General features: G+C 35.2%; 1 protein-coding gene across 1 annotated transcript in view; it reads left to right on the top strand.

Moving 5' to 3' along the window:
• LOC136036261 (cGMP-dependent protein kinase, isozyme 2 forms cD5/T2-like) overlaps nucleotides 1-18997 on the top strand; it is a gene marked incomplete in the record, with an annotated part of 170535 nt that extends 151538 nt beyond the window's left edge. Inside the window, 4 exon segments of the mRNA XM_065718394.1 lie at nucleotides 100-229; nucleotides 6228-6354; nucleotides 8354-8416; nucleotides 10850-18997. Of these exon segments, the coding sequence (XP_065574466.1) occupies nucleotides 100-229; nucleotides 6228-6354; nucleotides 8354-8416; nucleotides 10850-11015 (486 nt within the window).
• Between the last annotated feature and the right edge of the window lie 2485 nt (nucleotides 18998-21482).

Raw genomic sequence — 21482 nt, 5'->3', positions numbered from 1 at the left:
ATATATATATATATATATATTCTTCAAGCTACAACGCTGTGTAGTCTTCGATTAAGATCAATTAAAGAAGATAGTCCAAAGATATATCTTTATTCATAGGTTGGCCGAAAGACATGGACGTTTTGTGGGACGCCTGAATATGTGGCACCCGAAGTCATTTTAAATAAGGGCCATGACATCAGTGCAGATTATTGGTCATTAGGAGTATTAATGTTTGAATTGCTCACGGGTAAGAACTTCTCTGTCTATCATTCCGTCTTTCTAATGCTTGGCTCTTTCTAATGGTGCTTACTTTTTTTTTATAAATGCACTTTGGGCAAAGCAGTAGATTTAGTATGTGTTATCATTGAGGTCTCTTGCCTTCACTGCCATTTTTCAATTTAATGGTTTCGGGTCCGAGGACTCCTTCTTGTTTTTTCGGGATTTAAAAACTTGAACAAACAGATCACATTCAATCTCTGCGCAGTCCTTTATGCTTTTTTTCCTATTTCTCTTGTACCTGTCTTTCTCATTTTTCTCAGCGTACTTTGTTATGCCTTTTTGATAAACATGGCTTTTCCCGCACGTTTTATTCCGCACAAAAACAGATTATTATACAATGTAGACGTGAAAAAGGTTTCATGAATACAATTTTAATTTGACAGTCAATTTCCAGGGGAGACTCATAACAAAAAATGTTACCTTTGTCTATAAGGCAACTTTTTTGAAATCCTACTATGATTTTCTTTTTTCTTGAGAAAATTCTTCAATTCTGGTAGATTGTATTAGTTTTTTGCCTTTACTTTCATCGTTTTTTATTTATAGTGTACGTTTCCCCCCTAGAAAATTAGGAAATTATATAGATCATTTAAAAAAACGATTATAAAAGGATATTAAACATTTGATGTTCACTGAAGGCATGTATCCAGGCACGGTTGTCAGATTTTAATTTCCATCCTTTATTTGATCTGTGATTTTCCTTGCGAAAGACAGAGGACGTAGAAGAGTATTCATAAGATAGCCATTCGTTCCTTCTTATTTTTAGAGAAACCTAATGCTTTTATTCGTCTGTTTTAATTTGTATTCACCGGCTATGCTTTCGAGTAGGAATAGGAAACTGGTTCATTTTATGAATAAAAGTAAAAAGAAAAGAAAACTAAGTCTGTGACTTTGTTTTCAAGTATGTCAAAGTATGTCAGATCATAGGCAGCGGAATAGCGCTGCCTAAGTAAAGAGCGATGTGGGTACAATGTATTATTCGTTCAGACCAGGGCACTTCGTATCGAAGGAGTTATTGTAGAAACTTCTAAAAGGGCTCATCCCATTGGAAATTGAAAGGGCTAGTGCCCTTTAATTGATTCGAGGCCATCTAACCCCCCTCCCACGCCCACGATTTCCCCAAACACATTCAATCAAAATCTTAAGATAGCCATTTTTTCAACACAGTTGAAAGATCCGCAAATTATGACTTTGATGATGACACCCCCCCTGCCCCACAGCCCTTAGGGCAAGGGTTGTAAGTTATACCCTCGTGGTGTTTAAGGTTTATATAGAAAGGGTGATCGCATAAACTTCGGAGGGGGCTTTTTGGATTGGTAATCAAAGGTGCTAGTGCCCTCTTTAAGACTCAGAGAGATCGGAAGGTGGATACCCACCTCGTAATGTCTCGAAATATATATGATACAAATTTGAGATGATCATTTGTTGTCGTAGAAACTTCTAAAAGGCCTTATTAGATTGGAAATAGTCGAAATTGATTAAAGGGCAACTAATCCCCCTCTTACGCCCACCATTTTCCCAACACATCCAATTAAAATTTTGAGATAGCCATTGTTTACCTGTGTCAAAAGGTCCAGAAATTATGTCTTTGAGGATGACGACCCTCACAGCCCTCAGGGCAATGGTTGTAAGTTATGCCCTGGTTGCATATAAAGTTTGTATTGAAAGGGTGGTCATACAAACTTCGGAGGGGGGTTTATTGGATTGGTCATCAGAAGCTTTAGTACCCTATGTAAGATAAAAAACGATAGAAGATCGGATACCCCCCCCCACACCACGTATTTTCCTGAAATGAATCTGACGGAAATTTTGATATGACCATTTGTTGTCTTAGAAACTTCTAAAAAGGCTCATTCGATTGGAAATTGAAAGGGCTTGTGCCTACTTTAATAGTCGAAAGTGATTGGAGGACAACTAACCCCCCTTCCACATCCATTAGTTCCCTAAACACATCCAATCAAAATTTTGAGATAGCCATTTCTTTCAATATAGTTAAAAAATCCAGAAATTATGTATTTCAGGATGACAACCCTCCTACAGCCATCAGGGCAAGCTATGCTCTGGGGGCAGACAAGGTTTATATAGAAAGGATGAACGTATAAAATTCGCTTCGGAAGGGGTCTATTGGATTGCTATTCAGAAGGTTTAGTGCCCTTTTTGAGACTCAGAGTGATGGGAGGGTGGATACCCCCTCGTACCTCGTATTTTCCTAAAATGCATCTGGTGGAAATTTTGAGATGGCCTTTTGTTGCCGTAGAAACTTCGAAAAAGGCTCATTCGATTGGAATGGGCTTGAAAGGGCTAGTGCCCTTTTTAATAGTCAAAAGTGATAGGAGGGCAACTAAACCCCTCCCACGCCCACCATTTTCCCAAACACACTGTCACTGAAAAAGGTATTCATATTTGAACTTCATTTCCGAACAAACAGGTGAGCCTTTCAGAGAATGTTGAGGAGAGTGCTGAACTAAATAAAAACATGTTATGTGTTTAAGGATTGTCAAAAGGGTGTAACTTATGAAGGACTGGATAGATAAATTTGGAACTTCCAGGAAATGGCAAGGGGCATGATCAAAAAGAGAATATTTGTATGCTAACACTGCTACTAAAACTACCACTAGTCCCCGGCGTCGCATCTATACGGAAAGTCCGAGATGATCATTGTTGACCGGAAATATTTATTTTCTTTTTTTTTTTAGTATTTCTCAAATCCCATCTTTGTTTTACAACAGATTTAAGCCTATTTGGTAGAAACTTTGTGAGTCACCCGCTGGACGCTGGTCTTCTTCGTTGTTCGTCAAGAGAAGTAGAAATCTGGTAGAAATGAAATGGCTGTGGTATTTCAGAACCCTTGCAGAATAGTTTAAATATCTAACAGCTATGTATTCCTAATATAATTTTCAAAATTAGTAGTATTTCTACTCGTTGAAAATTACTGCATAGAAAACTTTGAATACCGTGTAAGAAAATTTCATCATTTATCCTCAAACATTAGTGCAAGTCGAGGAAAATTCTTTCGGGCTAACTTTAGAAGTATATTATAACTGCGGGATATGGCTATAGTTATTGTGAATGAAAATTAACTTGTTCACTCTGTGTGGACTGAGACCGTTTCTCTTCTACGTCACTATCATAGTCACTATCAGGACTACCACCAAAACATAGTCTCTCTACAGTCACACTAGTCGCAGGAATAGACAGTAAGTTTCTGGCAAGTGCGGCGATAAAAATTACTGAAAACAAAATACGTTTGAAATGTTTTCACCTTTCCTACTTTCACAAATGAAAGATTATCAAAACATTAACTAAGAAATGTTAGTATATGTGAATATAACTGACAATCCACGGTCATTTGTTTGTTTGTTTTTTCAGTAAAGCGCAAATTATGTTCTGGTCTTGAGAGGGCATAGGGGTTCAGTCCTACTCATGCTAATTTTTGCTCGTTTTGAGTTTGACTCGGCTATTTATTGTAATTTCTTTTCGTTTTGAGTTTCATTTATTTATTGATAGTGATTTGTGGTAGTTTTACGCTTGGAAGATTATTTGACTTTATTTTTGCTCATTCTTGGCTTGAAGGAGCCATTTACCTTTCTTTGAAAAATTTATTTGTGGAAAAAGTTTTTAAATTAATTAAAAGAAAAAAATCATTGATGGTTACATGTTCAACGACAGTTGAGGAATGTATAAAATATCGTTTCATGATGCTTCCCTTATTTGTTGAAGTTTATCTTCAGGCCATGACGCTTATCGGAAATAACGTAAATATCATTGCATTATGTTAAAAAATAATATAGTCGTCTCTACTTCTTGCAATTGGCACAAACATTGTGTATATTGTAGATCTTAACAAAGCTAAGCTAATTTCTGTTGTTTTATTTTCGAAAAAGGTCGATCTTTATCATTTTTTCTTTTAAAATATAACGAACATAGGGCATTTTGGTTCGCTACAGAAGTTGCAGAGATTAAATTCAGGACACACAGTCATACAGTTGTTTTCATGGGCTACCTCTTACATAATCTTTTAAGATTTTAGACCATTTTTCTAAAGTTTTGTCCTGGTCTAATCTTGGTTAAACTGTTGCCTATGGCCAGACTTTGTCGGCTAGATTGGAAAAACTAATTTACGGATTATGTCTTTTAAATGCTTTGGGTATGTCGAATCCATTTAATCTTTCTTTTTTTCAGAATATGTATACTGAACTGGTTTGAAGCACTTTTAGTGAAAGGCTTCTCGTTACTAAACCTCATTTATAAATAAAAGTCCAAATATGGACAAATCTTTTTACTAGACAGTGATGATTCACAAAAAATACTGGATATTTCGGTCACGTTTGGAGTGACCGTCTTCAGCAGAAATACTACAATAAAACAATTAAAAACAATAATTTGTTTACAAATGAAATAACTATATGTTCTTTAATAACCATTTTTTTTAAAGCAATACCGGAAATGAGTCTTCGTGACCTTTCCTGGTTTTGGTTCGCTAGTATAATTTGAACTAATGAATGGACAGAGGTTAGTCGCATTTGGTGAAGTGGACCTACTCTATCTGACTTTAATACTTTATCGTAAATAGAGTTCAATCCAAATTTACCTTTATCTCTATTTAAAGCCATGTTCTTGAACAAAATTTTCGTATTTTCAATAGTTTCCCGAAAAATTTGCTTTAAACCCCGGTCCCTAAAAATCCAAACCTCAAAGTTTTCTAAACCTCATTTATATATATTGATTGTTTTATAAAATTATTTTCCAGGAACTAATTCCTTTGGAAAAGATTTAACATTGCTGCCTCTTCTTTCTGTAGTGCTCTTCTTTGGAATTGTTCTTGAAAAAGAACTGAAATCTAGTTAAAAATTTTTAAACTTTAAAATTTCATTTTAAACATTGAATACGTGCTTATACCTAAGGTACCTAATATTTTTTTGTGTCTTGGTTTGATAATGTTCCCCAATAACAAAGTGACTTGGAAAACTAGTGACGCGTTTAAACGCTAAAGATAAAAAACTTTATTCAACATCTTCTGTGGGATATTCTTTTCAAGAATCCTTTTCCTGACATTTTTCGTCCTACTTTCTTAAGATTGGGTGTTTAAGGACCCAATTCAGATAAACTCTGTTCAATCTTCTAGAAAATTTTTGAGAAAGATATTGCTCTATCCTTTAAGCAAATTTGGAGCACAGGGTTGATTATCATATTTGAATTAAAGCGGTCTGGTTTATGTTACGAATAAGCTGTGCCAAAAGGCATCATGCTCTCAAGGAAATTTTTTATCCAGACCTTATTTGACCCCCAAATAAACTAGCTAGTCTCCTTTTTTTTAATGAGCAATGGGAGAAAGTCGTTACATCACCGTTCATACCCTTTCAGGGAATGCGATTTAGTAAAGTGAAATTTTGGTAGTTTATAAATGTGATCCATTTAAATTCTAGATCTTAATTTGTTACCTTTGGGTATGATGCCTTCGGTGTCTTTAAGTTATAATTTTGTAGTTTCTTTGTCTATTTATCAACCTCTGGTTGAATTCGTTATGGTGCCCACTTAATTTTCCGCCCCACACCAAAGCTACAAGTCCTATCCCCTTAACTTTTTATCTGCAAGGCTCGCCTTACAAATAAAGCGAGTCCCAACTTATTAAATTCTTCAGAAAAAAACTGCGAATTGCTAATACTATTTTAAACAAAAATACGAGTTAACTTTACGAAGTCGTTTCTCAGCCAACATGATTAATGCTAACAATTACTACAATATTCGGAAAAGGCTGATAATTCTTCCACCTAAGAAGATCTAATCGCTAAAAGTTATCCATTTGAATATTGAAGCGAACAAAAGATCCATGCAATTATAATCTGAATTCGGCCAAAAGTTTAAAAAAAAATCAAATTCAGCCCGAAGACTGTTTTTATAGGGAGTGCAAACTCCTATTTTTGTGCTAATTGTTAACTAAGCTATGGTTTAACCATGGTATTTTTCAGGGACTCCACCTTTCACTGGCTCAGATCCAATGAAGACATATAATATTATATTAAAAGGCATCGATGCCATGGCGTTTCCAAGAACCATAACAAAAAATGCAAATGCGCTCATAAAGAAACTTTGTAGGTAAGTAGTAGGATTCAATTTATGTAAATCATTATCAGTCATAGACATTAAGTACTTGAGCTCTTTTTAGCATCTGAAACCATGAGCACTTTTTTAGATCTATATTCTGAGATCTATTTATTTCTACCTCATTATAAAAAAAAGTAAATGACACTTCTCATTGACATTTTACAATCAAGTTTGTTTTAAAAATGATATCATTCACGATTACCTTTTTTTTTTTTTTTTTTTTTTATTATTATTATTATTATTAGTATTAGCCCTTCATCTAATTAAAATCATTGTTTTGAGTGCCGGTATAATTAACTTTGTCAAAATAGGATTATTAAATTTATTCAGTTATTTATTTGATAATTCTTTCGATAATTGTTATGGAAATCTCTTGTACCCAAATACCATTCGACTGTAGCCAAACGCTTTTCATCTTATCACTATGATTCACTGTTTTCAGCCTTCAGCCCACATTTAAGTACTTATCTGTGTAAGTTCTTGTAATTCTTGCATATCAATTTGTTGTTCTATATACTGTTTGATCTATGCACTGTACAAAATCATGAAATAATGCAATGAAGTAATTCTGGAAGAAAATAAGCACTAAAGACACACCAAATTTGCATAAAAGTAAGATTGGTACAAATCCAGGTTTCAGAGTCTGGCTGTTGACTTAGAAAATTACAATATTTTCCTTCGTTTTGTCATGTTGTTTTGGAGAGAACATCCGGAAAAAAAATATTAGGAGATGATGTTTTGTTGTTACCAACGATCGCTCGCACTTTCATTAGGTGTCTGTCTCTCTCTATGTGATTTGTAGTTGATGTTTCGCCAGCTTCCCCTCACTTATTAAGTTTTATAAGGATAAGTTTATTATTAAGTTTTTAAGGATTTTTAGTTTGGGTTGCTATTTGTACGTTAGAGAAACTTTTTCAACAATTTTTGATCCTGACACAAACAGTATTTTTTAATTTAATTTTATAGCTTTTGAAGTTGACCTGAAAAATAAAACTTAATATCCTAGAAAATTAAATTTTGTGAAAATTTACTTTTGTGAAGAACAAAGACTTGCAAAGCTGATTGAAAGTTGCAGAAGTTAACATGAAATTTGTTGCATGGAATTTGTCAATTTAAAAAAAAAAGTCTACTTGGAGAAACATTAAATTTGTATTTTGTGTTTTTGTTTATTATTTTATTTTTCCTAGAATTTCGTTTTAGTATATGCATTAGAAAGTATTCCTCCAGACAAGGAAATACTGACATTCTAAAGAGCAATGAATATATCGTTGCTGCTACGTTTAAAGACCGCATATACATTTTTATGCTGCTAAGACAATTGCCAAAAAACGCTTGCTAAGCTGTTTTCAAAAGAAGGATCAGCAGGGCAATTGCATATAAATTGTCTTGTGAAATGCGAAAACACATTCTCCGTTTCGCTGGTTAAGGCCCTCTGGCCTGTAACCCCATTCCTAAATCTTAAAATTGTTGTATAATTTCGTATATCTTCCATATTATTAGTATATTATCTATGTTTCATCAAAAGAGGCTCACAATCTGAAGAATTAGACTCATGTCCTAAGGGCTACTAATTTCATGTGCTAATTTTAACTATGCAATCGATAGCAAAATCTATGGATAAGCCTAACTCTTTCAATAATTAAAAAAAAATAGGTGATTTTAAATGAATCTAACATAGCTTATACATCAATCAAGAATAATACAAATAAATTTCTTAGATGCAATAAAAAAGGCAAAGAAAATTACATAGCTTTTTGCGATTTGATTTTTCTACCGTATGTTCTGGATTACTTTTTAAACAGGGGTGTCAGGGGGTTATCGTTAGGACCGGTCTTGCCAAAAAGGATAGCCAAATAAACAACTAAGTGTTGTAAAAATCGTGGATCTTCTAAAATAAGCAATTACGATCTTTTTTTAGGATCTGAATACGTTATTTTCATTTTTCAAAAATCAATTTTATCCTGTTTTATAGTTTCGTTTTCAATTTCAGGGATAACCCAGCCGAGCGACTTGGTTACCAAAAGGGTGGAATTCGAGATATCCAAAAGCACAAGTAAGTTTGATTTTCGATCATAACCTGCCCATCATTGCAATCCGCAGTTATCAATGCTTCTCACTCATATGCTCAATATTGTATGAAACAGCAATGACTGAACTTCTAATTGAACAGAAAAGAGCATGGAAACTGAATATCTTTATTGGTTTCAGCCTTTTGTTGATCATGTATTAAATTCCTGTGTGGGAAAGTAGACCAATGTGATTTACCTACTATTTCTTTAAGTAATTCTGCCTATCACTTTTTTTTAGGTTAGATAGTACACGAAGAGTATTTTGAATTTGATAGGGAATTCCACCAGGTGTTCTGAATGTCAAATAAGAAAGTAACTAACTATACAGCTTTTATAATGAAGCCCCCTGGATTTCTTAGGCTTGTGTCCAAATTTTTTATTTATTTTTTTTTTATTATTTTCGAAATTTCAGTCTTCTCTAAAACAAAAATTTGTCTTATCTTCGACTTGAACCTGAGCCACCACAGCCAAAGGCAAGTCTTCTAACCGCTCTGGCATCAAGTCTTGTATAATGGTGTTTGTTTTGTACTTTTGGCTATGCCCAATTCATGGATAATTACCAGTCTGATTCGTCGTCTAAATCTAGCAGTATCCATGTCTAGTTCTACGATTTGAAACTCTTTCTACTTGTGCCTAAGGCTTCCAACCTATAGGGGTCTCTAATTTCAGTCAGTAGAAGATTTTTGACAAAAATTAAGGGAGTGGAAGAAATAGTATACAAGAGGGGGAATTTTGATGTTGTCTTATTGCTCTGTCATTGGAAGTACATATACTGATAAAATTTAGAAGTAACTAAACATTCAGAAGTGCTAAAAAAAAATGGTTCACAAACTCCTCAAATTTATGTGAAAAAAGTACATATAAGACGGTAAGTCGAGGAAAACTAATGAAAATGGAATAAAGGAAGAAAACCTAGAGATAGTTAAATAGGAGGATGTTGATTATTCAATGAGAAAATGGACGTAATATTATTTGTTGTTTACCTCTACAAGTTGGAATTAAACACACCCAATACCTGCAAAGTATATCAAAAAGATTTGTTCTTATAATAAGGATCATTTAAGTTTTTATTTAATCCATTCAACCTAAATTTGTTTACGGGCCACCTCAAAGAAACTCTAAAAGTTTTGACTTCGCTAACGTTCGAGCTAAGGAAAATTTTTTACATCATAAACAAAATTACAGAAGTTGAACTTGTTGTTCCACTTGTTTAAGAAGGTATTGGGTAAATTTGGTATGCAGATCGCGAATCCGGGCTTTACTCTGTCCCCATTCCCCCATATAAGATATAACTTTTTTCAAACCATTTCACCAATATAAAAAGCGAAGCTATAAAAAAAGAACATTGGAAACGGTTGCGATTGGCCGAAAAAATTTTCTGATTGGACCTGGTTGAATCATCACCGTCGATACTAGATTTTCGTACCAAGTACCAGTAACTTTGGAGTTTAAAAAATAAGTAAGGATCATGCTGCGTTCTCTGGTTGATAATAAAACTATTTCGCTTTCCCAGTTGTGTAATTTATCTTCCGAAACTTTAAACCCATTTGTTTATTTTCTTTTTACTATTTGATTATGCCTTTTGTTTTTTTTCCTTTTAAGTTCTCATGCAATGCTGGTGAGGCCGGCCAGCCCTATCGATAGGAAGGGTATTTCGAAGTTGATGTTGTATCTTCAAAATTGTATTCGTCTTCGTTTCTTTCTGGAAAAACCATGCTGATAAAAAATCCATAAATTTTAGTAGAGTGAAAATTCACGAAGGGAATCAATTTTATCTTTCCAACAGCCAAAACAGTTCTTATGTTTTTTATTTCTTGTTCAGGAGGTCTTCAAACTTGTGTTTATTTCAAAATGATCGCAAGTTTTCATTTCACTTTCACCAGTTACTCATTTTTTTTCTCTAAGTGACGCTTTCATGCTCCAATAAACTTCTGAATTAACCACATAAGAACATTAAAAATTCTTCTGTTTTTTTTTGTCATGGCAAATTGAGTAATGACATTGTAGGTATGAGTGAATGTAGTAAACTTATCTACTTTGATGTTTCTAACAAGTTAGCTAGGGCTGTACCCCTGATTAGGGTTGCCACCGTAAAAAAAGAAAAATTAGCATTTAACCCTAGTGGGGAAACTTGGTGCAAAATTTGGCAATTTAAAGAAGGAAAAGAAAGACAGAAATATGCCAGCTTTCTATAGCTTTCAAATTTAAAAATTCCTTTGGGGCTTCGTCCAAATCGTTAGAGTCGCAGAATTAGTGTTGTGACTACTAAGAAGATATGGAAAAAGAATATACAATTTGAGCAAATATGGTCCTATAGCTCCCTCCCTCTGCTTCCCTGAGTACGTGCCAAACCATAGATTCATCGTCAAGTTTACAGTCTTTATTGTATATTTGCTAAGGAATTAATATTTTTACAGGTGGTTTGATGGATTCAATTGGGAAGGGCTTCGCAGTCGAACTCTCACCCCACCTATATTACCGCAAGTGAAAGATGTGTTCGATGCCTCTAACTTTGACAGTTATCCACCCGATAAAGATGGCTTGCCACCTGACGATTCAAGTGGTTGGGATGCAGACTTTTAATTTATAATCAAATTGACAAAAAAAAAGAAAGCTCTCACTCGACCGAATCAGCTTATCGTTAATCCCGGTGGTAAGATGCGACTACAAGTTACTGACTGTACGAAGTTTAAAGTAATGTTAAGTTGTTGACTTAAGTGCCTTGTATTGATTCTAGTGCAATTTTTTGTGTGATGAGTTTTTGATCCTTCATGGATTGAAATTCTGAAGGCAAATTGTTTATTTTATGTTTTGCTGTTCAAACTAAATCTTAAAAAAACAACTAGCATTCCGCCATGACATCTTGATATTATCTTACAGAAAGAGCTCTGTTGCCTACTCGATAGTTTTTTTTTTATATAATTGGATAAAAAACCGTTGCAGAAGTGAACACATGATTTGGTTTCGATTGCCTAATCACTTTGCCATGGAGAGGGATACATTTTGTCTTCCTTTCATTCAATAATGACGTTTCTTGGGACATTTTTTTTTTACCTTAAAGAAGCAAAAAAAAAGAAGGAACTATGCCACCTTTCATAATCTTTCATATAGTATAAAACGTTAAATTTAGAAACTTTCATTTCGGATTTTCAATTTTTACTTTAACATATTATATGAATTTGGAATTTATTCGCTTAAATATTAGGCGTTGTAACTAATGAAATTTCTTTAAGAAATGTCATCAGCAAAATAGTTCTGAAATAGATCTGCCCTCCAGCGTGACAAAATTTGACTTGCAAGCAGGTTTAAATTTTTAGCACATTTAAATATTTTTTGACTTGAAATTCTATTTAGACGCCTAAAAGCCTAACTTTTAGTCCAAATAGGTCGACCGAAAAAAAAAATTGCCGGTTTTTGAGCAAACCCTCCAATTTCAAATCAATATAAGGCAAAAACTTTTTTCGCCTATTTTTGATTTCTAATCAAATAAATAAAGCATATTGCATAATTAATGTACAATTAATGTACGCTGAACATGCTTTGTTTGATTTTTTTATAAATAAAGCATATAAAAAAATCAAATAAAAACATTTTCAACGTTCATTAATTTTTTTTTTTTTTTTAGATAGATACATGTTTATTTACAACGAGAATTAAACCATTAAATTGTTAGCTAAAAACGGTGCCTTTTTTGGTATGTCATTTCTTTAACATGAAAAATAGATGAAAGGCTTTTTTTTCGTTATATCTGAATGTTTATAGTCTATTTAGAAAATTTATTCTTTTATAAGATAGTTTTGGCCTATAAGTTTGAAGTTAAAACTTTATGAAACCTTTTTTGGCTTAAAATTCTGAAAATTACCTCCAAAATAAAGGTCTTGACTTGTTTTAGGTCTCGTGATTGTGAATCGTCCAAATGAATAAGTTCAACGATGTTCATTGTTACATTTTGGTGGGGCGGGGGGGGGGGGAATTTGCCTTTTAACATTAGACTGTCTTTAACATAGGCTTCTTATTAAGAATTATGGTGCCTGAAACATTATTAGGCCAGATCAGCTTAATACTAACTCAGTTTAAGGGCGGGTCAGTTTTTTACCAACTTAAATTTCATGTAGTGTTGGAAGTCACATTTATTAATAAAAAGAGGATACAGTTCTTGTGTTTTATATGAAATTACTTTTTTAGACAACTTAGGGAATACTGCACTTCAGTCCAAAAACATATAGTACAGTGTGGTTCGGAAACTGGCTAACGTTTCAGGTATTGTTTTGACAAAGGAGCGAAAGCTTTTGCATCTGACTTACCAACGTCTCTCATGTTTCTTCTTTTCTTTCTAAATAATAGTGGCATATTGGATTTGGGCAGTTTTCTCGGATTCAATTTAACTGAGTGCAATTTTGTCAACCGTGTCATGTTAAAAAAAAAAACACTTCGGACACAAGAATCGATTGAATGTAAGCCATTTTCTAGCTCACATTGAGTGCAACCGTTTAGTTACTTTTTAAAATTCATTTGGTCCATTTCAGTTTCATAAAAAGTCTCAAATGATATTCTATATTCAAGAAAAATAAAGAGGTATTTAATACTAAATATTTTTCGCTTTGTTTTGCAAAAAAATCGAACACTTTAAATAAAAATCGAACACTTGTCAAGAAATAGGTAATGAATTTGTTTAAGGAGGAATTCTCCCCACTTCACATTACATAAATTAGTGTTTGCAGTTTCTGCATTGTATAGACAAAACTGAGACAAACTGAGCTGTATCAATTCTTCGCTATGCCAAACTGCACGTAATTGCAAAGCCTAAGGAATAAAAATGATCGCCTTCAAGAGAGAAAGTTAGTTTTTCAAAGTTATCTGGTAAGTTCAAAAATGCCGGGAAAGGGGTCATTCATCCTGTAAAAAATCCCTGGAAAATGGCAAGCTTTCCACACAACAGTGGTAAAATATTTGAAAGCGGACTTTTAAACCTAAATTTGAAAAAGCTAAAATTTTTCTACTTGATATAATTGTCGACTATAATGTAGTTCCAGGTCACGCATCTTTTTTTGCATGCTGGTAGGCTGTTTTTCAACTATCTCTGGACTATTATTATGCGTAACACATATCCTCTATTTATATGAATCATTAGAAAGGTTTCTGGAATAGCGCGTGCTTCGAGTAGGTGTTATCACTATGACTTTCCAGCATTCGACTTGACTTGGTTTAGCGCTCCTACTGAAGTGGACCCAACGTCGAGAGTGTTGAGACTTCTGTATCGAGGTGATCCAGTCTTGTGCCATCATCAGAACTTGGCTGATTGAATTGTTGACCGCTAGCAAGAATCAGCTAGTGCCCTGCTGCGATCTGAAGCGGGACCTGCCTTTTGGAATATTTTTAATTATGTTCAAAGATGGCGATGTTGTTTTCTACCCTCACAGGAGGATTTGTAGGCAACCTTGGCAAGTCACTAAGCCATCTCATAGTCTTCGTTGCAAAAATGAAGGAGGTCATAAGTCCTTGTGTTAATTTAAGTAACTGGGGGTTTGGAGTACAGTCAGACCACATAAGACCTTCGACGTCTCGACTTCATCAAAGTTGTATGCAGAAATGTGCATTTTAAAAGAGATATTTACAAATTACGACTTCGTTTGAATTATAAACAAAAATGTAGCTGAAAATGTTTTATATTGACAAAACATATTTAATAATTAGCGAATGAAACATGGCCTAAATACATTACCGTTTGTTTCCAAGATTTTAATGACTAGAAATGAGGTTAAAGTTGTTATTTGTTTTTTTGAAAACTTATTTAATCAGTGATGATAGCGAGGAAAATAAGGACAGACAGTACTGTTCATGGTTGCGCTGAATGGGAATATGGTCATTTTTAAAAAATCAATCCTACAAGATGCGACTAAACTGTTATTAACTCAATCCTTGAATTTTTATTTAGACTGACAATAGTTTGAAACTAAATTATTGGACCCTTAAAAGAAAACACCGATGTCATCCAACATCTGTCTGTTCAGCTGTAAGGCTGTTACTTGGCCAATTTGATTTGTTTTTAAGATATTGAGGATAGATATACTCCTTGTGAGGTTGTTTCGTTGCTTGAATGACGTTGATATTCAGATGTCTTAATAGGCAGGTTAAGTTTAAAAGTTTAATTCTCTATGTACCTCAGCCTCGGCTTAAAGTCAATAACAAAACGAAAATTGTTTTCACTCGGATGTAATAGGTGTATCCCTTTGGTCATAAACACGTAATTTTGCGTAAAAGCGTACTTTTGTTGTGTCACACCGAGTGGGTTGGTGTGCTGGATTTAGGATCCTTTGTCCGAGAGGGTGAGGGTTCGAATCCTAGTGTACACAATTATTTGGTTTTGCAGGGGAGTCAGTAGCGTGACTCTGTAAGCTCAGCCAGAGTTGACCCGGTTCTAAATGAGAACCTGGAGAAATCTGGGGAAGGTAAACAGGAAGGGTGTGCGAAAGCACAGGATGGTTGGCTCCCACCCCTTCACTGCGCTTCCTGGATGAAGGGCCAAGAAGCAGAGATCAGCACCGCCGGTAGGGACTGTAAAGTCCAATGCCGTACTCTTTACCTTTTTTCTACTACGATTTGTTACCAGGAACGTAGCTTCAGTATTTTTTATTGGGGGAGGAGAGCAAGAGGGGTCCATATCCGGATATTCAAGGGGTGTGGGCTATATAATAATTTTTTTCGGGCAACTGTCCAGCCCAAAATCCCTTGCCACCCTCTAAGTGACGCCCCTGGTTGTTACCAAATGAATTGTCTTCTCAATGTTACCGAATACCAAGCTGATGTGTAGTAGCTAATCAGACTGTTTTTAAGGACTCTTGCCTTGACTTTCTTCCTGCACGTACATTAGAAGAAGGTGTACTCCTTTGTTTTGTCTAATCGAAATTTTGTTACTCTTATATGCGAAATTTGAACAAACTTGGTGTTTCATGCTCTTCAATTTCTTCTTTTAATGTCGTAGGCCTACTTTGTCAAGTAAAGGCACTGTGTAGTTTTGTTGGAATTGGTCAGATTTAAACTTAATTTATGTGAGTGATCTCTAGTGGTCAACAAAATTTTATTTTATAAGCAGTTCACATGTAATTAAACATAATGTTAGACAACAACTAACTAAGGACAATTAGCCTATCTAAAGTCTTCCAGATCTAATTAATTTGCATATAATTTTGACCTACTTTACTTTTACATTATATTTTTAAAACATTTCACAGTTTCAGAATAAAGAATATTTGTGTGATAATAATGCTGTTAAGTTTGGCGAGAAATTTATGTTTATCTTTTTAATAGGTCTTTGAAATATAGTTTTAACGTTTACTGAGTTATTTGTTTGCATTTCATTTGAATCATAGTACCAAAACTATCGGTGAAACCATATGATGTTTAAGTTTGTTTTTTATGAGACATATCGTAGGGACAGTATTTTGGTATCGATCAACGTGATCTAATTTATAGGATCTTTGCATCACAATAACGTACTTTATCATACTGTTGGTCTCAATGCGTGGAGTTGGAATCTCTAATTTCAGTTCTTTAAACCTAAGAACCATGAAACTGTTTTATGTGTCTTTTTGTCATTAAAACTGGCCTCTTAAAAATTATTATAATAACAGTAATATATAATAAATCTTATGCTTCTTAAAAAATTTACAAAGGAATTAGAATATTTTTTTATCTTATTGGTCAAGTTTGTCATTGCTCAATTGTTGTCCGTGACTAGGGGGGGATGATGCCATAAAGAAAGACTTAAGGGAAATGGGAACTTCCTGGGAGGAGGGAAACAGGGAGGCTTTGAATAGATTGAGATGGAGGAGGAGCGTGCGCAGCTGTATTTGCCTCAGGTGGTTTGGTGGTCAGGTGGTCTTAAAAAATTATAATAATAATAATAATAAAACATAATGCAATCTATGCTTCTTAAAAATAATTACAAATAAAGCAATTAGAACATTTTTTTTTTATCTGATTGGTCAAGTTGTCGTCCGTGGTTGGGGTGGGATGATGCCATAAAGAAAGAATTAAGGGAAATGGGAACTTCCTGGGAGGAGGTAAACAAGGAGGCTTTGAATAGATTGAGATGGAAGAAGAGCGTGCGTAGCTGTGTTTGCCTCATGTGATTTGCTGGTCAGGTGGTCTTAAAAATTTTTAATAATAATGATAATAAAATATAATAAACTTATGTTTCTTAAAAAATTTACAAATAAAGCAATTAGAACATTTTTTTTCTTTATCTGATTGGTCAAGTTTGTCATTGTTCAGTTGTCGTCTGTGATTGGGGTGGGATGATGCCATAAAGAAAGATTTAAGGAAAATGGGAAGTTCCTGTGAGGAGGTAAACTTGAATAGATTGAGATGGAGGAGGAGTGTCCGTAGCTGTGTTTGCCTCAGGTGCTTTGGTGCCGCGGTTAGTTGTTAGTAGTAGAAATTGCCTAGATCCCTGGTTATCTATAGCTTTTTCAGTGCGGCAGCTGAATCAAATGCTAAGCATATCGACAGGACTGGAATATATTTGCGACTTTTTATGTCTTTAGGTGCCTGTCGTCCTATCTGTACAATAGGGAGGTGAATGGATAAGACTGGTAAATTGATTTTGTATGCTTTCTGGATAATATATTCATAGTGAATCAATTGGTGAAGTTTTTTGCGGCTATCTGATCGACTAAGTTCAACGTGAATAAACTTGGCACTGCTTTGGCTTTTTTTTTGTCTTCTTGCTTCTTTTGAAGTATTTTATTTCTCTGTCCGTTTGACCTTTAGTGTTAAGTTCCCAAAGGGTCAATTCACGGAAATTCAAAGTGGGGAAATCTATTCTCAAACTCCAGGGTGAAAATTTGTTCGTTTTTTTTTTCAGAGAAAATGGCCCCCAAAGACCATTTTCAAAAAAAAAACGCCGAAATGGGTAGTCTTTAAAATCTATAGGGTGGGGGGGCATATGGTCTCTTCGATTCTCTCTCCTACTAATTGATGGCATCGTAAGGTCTCAAAAAAAAGAGAATCAATATTTTTTGGTCTATAAAGGAGGTTAATTTAGCTTAAAGGAAGTTTAGCTCAAAATAGTTTTTGCCAATTGTAAATTCGGATTTTTTGTATTTGTCTTCTATTAATCGCACGGATAAGGCAAAATATTCAATCCCGAGTTATCAAATTGCATTTTTAAAGAATTAGAAGTGATTTATATGAACCTGCGTGTGCTTTGATAAGTTATAGTCTGGAAAATTAAGCACAAGTGAACTGAAATATCCCTGCTATTTTTTTTCTTAGAACTGAAGAATTACACATATGAACTTATTTGCCTTGTATGGAATTCGTCGACTGTCTAAAACTTTTCCCTACAAATTTGTGTGGGTTTTTCTCGACGAAATATATTGAGGGCCTAGTATAACAATGAGCCAAACCCTCAAAACATTTATCCAAAATGGCGGTAATTAACTAATGTTAGTAAGCTTACTACAGGTTAGGGCAACGAGCACGGAGAAGCTGATATGAGGGGAAACTTTGTGTTTTAGCTTGGATCTGATCAGAATAAAGGTACTAGTGCCTCTGACAGTTTTTTTGTATTGCCTAGAATAATTGAAATATTAAAAGCATACTTAATAGCAACTTAAAATTCTGATTTTAATGGAGGTTTAAGCTTATTTGAATCCAACCGCAATTTTCTTAAAATAAGCAGAATTTTTAGTTTTAAAACGATTTGAATTAACTATAAAATAATAAGGGATACATTAGCCTGTATACAATTAGCTAGAATTAATTTATGAAAAGGGGCTGATGTACTCCGGTCCATGTATTAGCAACAAGACACAGATATGTGTGAATAGATAAATTCAGTTCTTATTTATAATGTAATTTCCATTATTAACTTAATGATTTTGCTTGGTAAGGATTGGTGACTTTTATTATTGTCTTGTCGGTGATGTACTTGTTTCTTTCTCTGACCAGTTTCTATTACTCTGTAAGTAAAAGTTTGCCCATTGAAGTTTTTGCAGCTTTAGACTTAATTAAAAACCTAACGCGATTTTTTAAAAACTTAAATAGTCAGTGGCGTGACTCTATAAGCTTAGCCAGAGTCGAACCAGCTCTAAATGGGTACCTGGAGAAATCTGGGGAAGGTAAACAGGAAGGGTGTGCGAAAGCACAGGATGGTTAGCCCCCAACCCCCCACTGCACTTCCTGGCTGAAGGGCCAAGAAACGGAGATCAGCACCGCCGGTAGGGACTGTAAACTCTAATGCCGTATCCTTTACCTTTTTTTATATTTAAAAAGTTGATACATCTGAAATTTAAAGCCCCGTTTAAGACAAATGAACCGTGTTCACTTTACCACAAAACCTTATTTTTACATTAATGCCAACACAGAGTTGGCGTTCCGCACAGAGCCAACCCTTATAAAAAGTCAGCGTTTAAGTGCAAGTTTCTTTAATCCGTTTTATTGAACGGTGAATTATGTTTGTTGTGAGTAGGATATCAGTGAATTTATAAAATCCGTTTCGCACTGTTTAATTTTTTTAATTTAACTCTTTGAGAAAATAAAATTTGATTTATGCAAGGGAAGTGAGTGTCCATTTGATTAGGAGACGATTTCTGGCACAGGTCAGAAGTTCATTTGAAAGCGGAATTTATTTATTATACCAAACAAAATAGCAACATCAGTTTAGTGGCCACACAAGACATAAAAAACTTTTTCGATGGGGTGGTCTGGCCCAATTTCAATAAAACAATAAACCAACTAACTAATTCAGATTACACCTCGGCTAGTGCCCTTTTCAATAGTGGAAAATGTTTGGATGGCAACTAACCCCCCTCCACGCCCATTATCTCCAAAACACATCTAATCAAGATTTTGAGATAGCCATTTTGTTCAGCGTAGTTAAAAGGTCTGGAAGTTATGTCTTTGAGGATGGACCCCCCACCCCATAGGGCAAGGGTTGTAATTTATGCCTTGGGAACATATGAGGTTTTTATAGAGTGATCGTAGGAACTTTGGAGGGTGCTCATTGTTAATTATAATTTCTAGTGCCATTTTTAAGATTCAAAGTGCCCGGATGGTGAATAGCCCGTCCCCCCCCCACACCTTGTATTTTCCCGAAATGCATCTGATAAAAAGTTTGAGATTGTCATTTGTTGTCGTAGAGACTTCAAAAAGGGCTAATTCAATTAGAAATTGAAACGTCTAGTGCCCTTTTTAATAGTCGAAAGTGACTGGAGGGCAACTAACCCCCCTCCCACGCCAACCATTTCCCCAAACACATCCAGTCAAAAATTTGAAATAGCCCTTTTGTTCAACGTGTTGAAAGGTCTGGAAATTATATCTTTGTGGATGACAACCCCCCCCCCCCCCAGCCCTCAGGGCAAGGTTTGTAAGCTATGCCCTGTGGGCGTATGAGGTTCATATAACAAGGGCGATCGTGTAAACTTTGGATAGGGCTTTTTTTATTGATAATCAAAGGTTCTAGTGCCCTTTTCAAGATTTAGGATGATCGGAGGGTGGATACCCCCCTCACACTTCGTATTTTCCCTAAATGCATCTGATAGAAATTTTGAGATGGTTGTTGGTTTTCATAGAAACTTCGTTAAAGGCTCATTCAATTGGAAATTGAAAGGGATAATGTCTTTTTTGTTAGTCAAAGGTAATTAGAGGGTAACAACGACCCCCCCCCCCCCAGTGATCGGAGAGTAGCCACCTCCTTCTCCCCTACGTTGTATTTTCCCCAAATGCGTCCGATAGAAATTTTAAGATAGCCATTCGTTCAAAAATAGTCCAAAGATGATATAATAAGGCCTTTGGGGTTGACAGAATCTCCTTGAGTCTGGGGGTAAGGGTTGTAAGTTATGCCCCAGGGCATATAAGATTTTTATGAAAGGGGTGGTCTCTTATGAGAGGACTACAGGTAGAACTTTCCGAGAGAGGATTTTCTGTCAGGGAAGCTCCTGCGAGAACACGTCTACTACTGAAATTATAAATCCTTTCCCTCTTCTAAAGAGCAAAAAGTAATTAAATGGCAATTATCCCCTTGCCACGGCCCTTCTATATACCCTGTCATGTTTCTCCTCCTGTCAAATTTGAATTCTTATAAGGCACTTATTTATATTCAGTCAGAAAGTCTAATAACTGTGACTCTAGGGCGACATGATTTCCCCCATCCCGTTTGGGAAGGTGTGCTTTTATTAGCAAATACATCTAACGGTATCTAAAATCTTGTGTGTTCGTTTTAAGGACGTGTAAATGGAAAGAAATCATATAGTACTCCATACCTTGGGTTGCGTACTAGATATGCTGCAATTATGTCATGAATGCCATTAATATTCCTAGGGTTATTGGGACTGTGCCCAGAGACGTTTAAAGGGGGAGGGGCAGTGGCTTCAGACTCCTTGGTTTGGGAGGGGGCTGGGGAGCCCAATTGATCAAATCTTTCATTTTGATTCGGCTTTTTTGCTAATATTTGGGTTAGGAGGGAGCGTAATGAATTTTTACCTGGTCGACACCAGCTCTAGAGACGGCTCTCAGTGCGCCATACATACCAGGTGGTACTAAGTAGGAGCCACTTAGTTCTTACCAATATTTCTAATGCAGACTTTTAGGTGGTTGAAGAAGGGTATTATTGATTATATAGATGAGACCCTGCGTTTACTCCCCCCCCCCTTGAAAAATACCCACGTGGAAACCCCCATTGTAGAGAATTAAAGCCCTTATATCTAAAAATATTTCGAATTATAAAACAACACAGAAAATACCCAAGACAGTGAATTTTTTTAGACCTTCAAAATATTTTGTCTAGCTTGGAAGGATGGGGGATACTTCAAAGGGTGCATTTTAATGCCAAACATTCCAGCTCTCATTGCGTATCCAGATAAATACAGTATAAATTTGAAGGAAGAGATGATGGGGGTGGGGATGGAGGCAGAATTTAAGTATAATTCACAGGACCGTATCCAGGACTTTGAGGGAGGAGGGTCGCACAAAAGCACACTCAAAAGTATGAAATTGATATTTAATGTACCCAGTAGGCCTCTTTGTCAGTAGGCCTGATCATGGAAT

This window comes from Artemia franciscana, chromosome 15 (assembly GCF_032884065.1).
Source record: "Artemia franciscana chromosome 15, ASM3288406v1, whole genome shotgun sequence".
In the NCBI taxonomy this organism is placed as follows: Eukaryota; Metazoa; Arthropoda; class Branchiopoda; order Anostraca; family Artemiidae; genus Artemia; species Artemia franciscana.
Note: the sequence above shows the minus strand (reverse complement) of the source record. Positions and strands in the feature narration are given on the sequence as shown.